The following is a 4,749-nucleotide window of genomic DNA, read 5'->3' on the forward strand; positions in this document are numbered from 1 at the left end:
AGGGGCAAGTGTGGGATGGTTAAATACTCTGGAGAAGCAAATGCAGGCGTTAGCAACGGAGAGCAGTGCATGTCAATGTGTCGATGGTGAGTGGACGGGGCCATTTGCTCATCCATAGTTGGTGACAGCTTGGTACCAGGACCAACTGGCACCGTTGACTGGCACCGTTGAATGCCATCAGACACGAGCGGGGTGGCAGGCAGAGAGCAGAAGGGAAGGGCGACTTACCCAGGTATCTAGGTGGTGATGTAACGGGTAACTGGATGAGGCAACGTAGGGGGGGCAGTACCGGGCGGGCGAACCAGGGAATGTAGATGGCAGATATATGCGGGGCGGGCAGCGGGCTCGGGGGCTATTATGGTACAGAGGGCGTGAATGGGGGTTGGTGAAGAATGTACAAAGGCAGAGCCACAGCGGGGATGGGAGCGGAAAGGGAGCCGGCGCAAGCACACAGCGAATGGTAGGGGACAAGGACGGGATGCTGGGGTGGTGATGACGGGTGGGCGGGTGTTTAAGAAGAAGTCGGATTGGCAAAGGAGGCGTTTATGGCCAAGCAGGACTGCAACGGGCCGTGGATTTTACCATGCACTCTGATCGTGCAGCACGAGCAAAATGAGCCAGGGGGGCCAGCGTGTGACGGCCAATGAGCAGGGAGGCAGCGCGGCTAGCAAGACGTGTGTAGACTTGACAGGTGAGGGTAAGGTTTGGTCTATATTCTCCGAGCGTGCACATTGCAGGCTCTGGCCGGATAGAGGCCGAGGGTAGGGTTAGGTAGGAAACAAGAGACCCTCCGCCTACGCCGCAGATTCGAGGCACGAGCCAGCGCGCTGAAGCTGCGCCGTCTGCTGCAAGCGCCATTGAGCGTCGCCCGGTGTCTCCACACCTCTCGAATCGTCGCAGATCTGGCTGCTTCTGACTCGCCGCAGAAACGGACCAGGGTGTCGTCTGCCTCTGGCCCTTTGCGTCCTCCAACTCGGCATGCCCATACACTCGACGCCGCAGCCATCCCACAACGTTCCATGACGGCGAGAAAAAAAGCGGGCTACGGCCAAGCAAATACCCTCTGCTCCACGCGCGCCTCGCCCTCGCTGGTACAGGGCCCCCTTCTAGGTGCGCCTTCTGTCTCTCTTTCTCTCTCATTCTTCATCCCTTGACCATTGTCAGGCCATGTCCGCTCATTGCATAGAGTTTGTGCCTGTGTATCGACCTTGGACCCTGGGCCAACATGACAACGACAGAAAAAAACAAAAAAACAAAATAGTAACCAGCACCAACGCCAACAACACAGACTACGATGTGGACTAGGAGCGGNTCAGGAGCAGCATTTGCGGGGTGCTAGCTGGACGGCGCTAGCTTGCATCGATGTCCTCGACTCCTATTACCGCGTGCCCCCCAGTCATCGTAGCAGTAGTAGTGAGTGGTACGGGTGGGCGATGCACCGTCTGCACGAGCACGAATAGAGGCGGCCATGATGGCATGTTGAAAGAGCAAGCAGTGGGAGTGGTGAGGGGCAGCCAGGTACCCGACGACTGGAAGGCAGAGTGGTACATGTCACGCAGCACCAGGCACGATAGCCGGCAGACAGCTGCCGCCGCACTCAACCAGGCCGGTGGCTTGAAGGGCGTCGACAGTTGTGCGACGGAGGCGTACCAGCATCCGGGGGGCAGGACTTGTGCGGGTGTGTCGAGGCAACACAGAAGAGGCGCTAGAGCTGCGACTGCGAGCGTTGGGAAGGCCGAAGAGGCGTTTTCGCCGTGCGACAGGAATAGGAATTCGAGCGACAGCCCACGCCCGCCGAGTTGCGACATGCGACAGTCGACATTGGCACGACAGTGCATTGTCGCCGGCTCTGGTTCGGCCGTGTCGAGCGGGAGATGATCCACCGCCGGGCCATGGTCATGGTCATGGTCATGGTCTTGTCTACGCCTGGCTACTCTGGGAACAACTAGACGTTGCCTGTGTGGACCCTGAATCAGCTGCACATGGTCTGGTGGTATTAATGGGGACGATGATGATGAGGTGGATGATGCTGGGAATGGTGGTAGTGGTGGTGGTAGTATTGCTGATGCTGATGCTGCTACTACTGCTACTACTGCTACTACTACTGCTGCTACCCTGCCCACTACAGGGCTCCGGTGTCTGTCCATGCATGGCTGCTACACATGTACATTGACACATGTACTTACGTGCATAGTACACATCACCCACAGCCTGGCCAAATTTGACAGGGAAGCCAACAACAAAACCGATGATACTAACCACGACACCCCTTGAGCCCAGCCAAGCCGGCCACTGGCTCGCTCGCACCCACGGCCATGACCACAGCCAACACGATGCCATGCCATCCATCCATTGCAAGTCGACGGGCCCCTTCTGCAAGTGACAGATGTCAGTTGCATGCAGAGCGACTGCTAATGGCAGGTTGGGCATAGTGCGACGACGTCTCTGCGCCTCAATGATAGACGGCAGGGATGGCGCCGCCATGCCTCTCTCGGCGTCGCGTCTCCCCGTCCGGTGCTGATCCCACGTCCCGCTAGCCGGCCGATCAAACACAAATCCATCTTACTATCAGCCTGGAAATGACCGACATACTCCCTCGTCCGCCTCGCTGTCATACATACAAACAAGATGAGACGCTCCCCCCCGCCAACTCCACGCCAAACTCTACGCCGTCGCAGCCAAAACATCCAACCACCACCACCACCACTCCCGCCAAACTTTGCCCTGCGCCTGCGTCTGCGAACCTTCGTCGACCGCGCTTCGCCCCTATCCTTGTTCTCGCATTCGGCACCCGTGCATGCCGCCAGCACACGGCCTGCCTTGGCCTATGTAAGTACTTACCTCCTTGGTCCGACCGTTATCAGGCTCGTGTGCACGCGTAACCCGCTTCCACCCTCTTGGCTGTTGTTCAACATGTCCACCATGATCATCCCGCCCGCACACCGAACCTCTGGCTCGGGATCGGTTCCTTCGTTAGCAAGAAAAAAAATTTAACCAGAAGCAACACCACCAGGCCTTGCCTGAATTGGCCGTTTCCAGCCCAATGCATTCCACGCGCCCTCTCACAAGCTTATCGCGTACCATCGACAGCAGCCACACGAGCGTACAACAGCAACTGGCCCGCCTGACAGTCCATCAATCCTGTTGCTGGTCAGCCATCATTCGTAGCCAGTCTTAACCTTCCCCTTGCGCCATGGCCTAGGGGCCTGTCACTCTACGCCAGCGTAGCTATCGCCTCGATACTGGAACGTTAGCCAACGGTTCCCTATAGTCGGTGTTAGGACTTCTCCACAGCCGAGTCTCGCTCTTTGCTGCAAACCATGTGCAGTGACCTTGTCCTTGCAAGACGCCGTCTCTTGCATCTAGATCTTCGCCCTTTCACCGGTCTCTGTTACCCACCAGGTACACCCATCGTGACTGGTCTTGTTACACCAGACGGAAGCCACGGACGCCTTTTGTGATTCGAGACGGACCTTCAATCTGCCCTCCAAACTTAAGAGTTCAAGTAATCTAGACAAACAATTGCTTCCTAAGCACTGTTGTCGTGCGCCTAGAAGCATGCATGTCGCTAGAATCTACTTCCAAGCGCTTGGCCTAGTGCCAATACTCACCACAAGCCGAAGCTTCACGATCTACACCAGCCAGCACTGCTAATCGGTGCATTTCCATGATGCGACACCCCATCTTGTACCCCAGACCTTGGATCGTTCATCACACCGCCTGTTTGCGATAATGCACACCGGATCGCCTGCGAGATGAAGGGGTCCGCTTTGATGTTTGTAGAACAACCCCATCGGAACAATAGATCAGATACAAGCAACCTGACGATAATGGCCAGACTGGCAAGCGTACCCGTGCCACTTGTGCGAGGTTTACAGATCGCCGTCGAAGCACATCTGTTGCCACATTCTCGGAATCGCCACTGCTTTGTCAACCACTAATGCGTAAGGATTGGTTGTCATGGGCGGAATCCAGTCCCTGTAGAAGCATCGACAGACAAGGAAAAGAATGCAGATACAGTCGCACAACGCATGGTGCTGTACATGCATCTCAATTACCCCACTCATTCTTCCGCATGCCAACAAACTCTCCAATCAACCAACTTCCAGACATTCATGAACACCACATTATCATTTACCCGGTATCTGGGACGACTGTAGCAATCACGCACCGCATCATCTGCACATCACGATACCTTTGCAGTGACAATATGGCATATGTACAGCATGCTCGCAAGCACTGCGCTGAAACGTCGTCACTCGACGTTTGTACGCCTGGAAACCTTGTTGAACACACACAAACCAACAAGTGCGGAAAAGCTTTTTTGCGTGCATCGTCGTCTTTGACGCTCTACCTACGGCGTCACAGAATTCGCTTTAAGTTCAGTGAGGCGACACTCTGTTGTCCCGCATGATTTCTGATGTTACCACTGTCCCAGATGCCGATACTTCCCCGCTACGTTTGTCTAGACCCATTTATTGTTGTCGACCAAAAGCTTACCAGCATGTGAAACATCAGCATCCATGTGTTGGTCGCACTGGATTGGTCGCTCTCTTATTCCGTCGATTCCTGGACGCCTTAAGTCCACTATCGAATTGCCATTCACACGTTTCAAAGACGAGTGTCAAAGATGCTAGTTCACTCTATATGGTCTTTTCTATGATGGTATTTCATCTCTGCGCCGTGACAAGGAAGACACTTGTTTTGGACCAGGGGCTCTGTACAGGCTCTATTGCACCACTACGTCTA

The 4,749-nt window shown here is 55.3% G+C and overlaps 1 protein-coding gene across 1 annotated transcript; it reads right to left on the reverse strand.

The window, feature by feature from the left end:
- Positions 1-1,349: 1,349 nt before the first annotated feature.
- Positions 1,350-2,340, reverse strand: COCCADRAFT_31253 (uncharacterized protein; the record flags this gene model as incomplete). Its single annotated transcript, XM_007720293.1, has 2 exons — positions 1,350-2,122; positions 2,187-2,340. The coding sequence occupies 2 exons, from the start codon at positions 2,338-2,340 to the stop codon at positions 1,350-1,352; spliced, it is 927 nt and encodes a 308-aa protein (XP_007718483.1).
- Positions 2,341-4,749: the final 2,409 nt, after the last annotated feature.

Source organism: Bipolaris zeicola (assembly GCF_000523435.1).
Source record: "Bipolaris zeicola 26-R-13 unplaced genomic scaffold scaffold_442, whole genome shotgun sequence".
Taxonomy (NCBI): domain Eukaryota; kingdom Fungi; phylum Ascomycota; class Dothideomycetes; order Pleosporales; family Pleosporaceae; genus Bipolaris; species Bipolaris zeicola.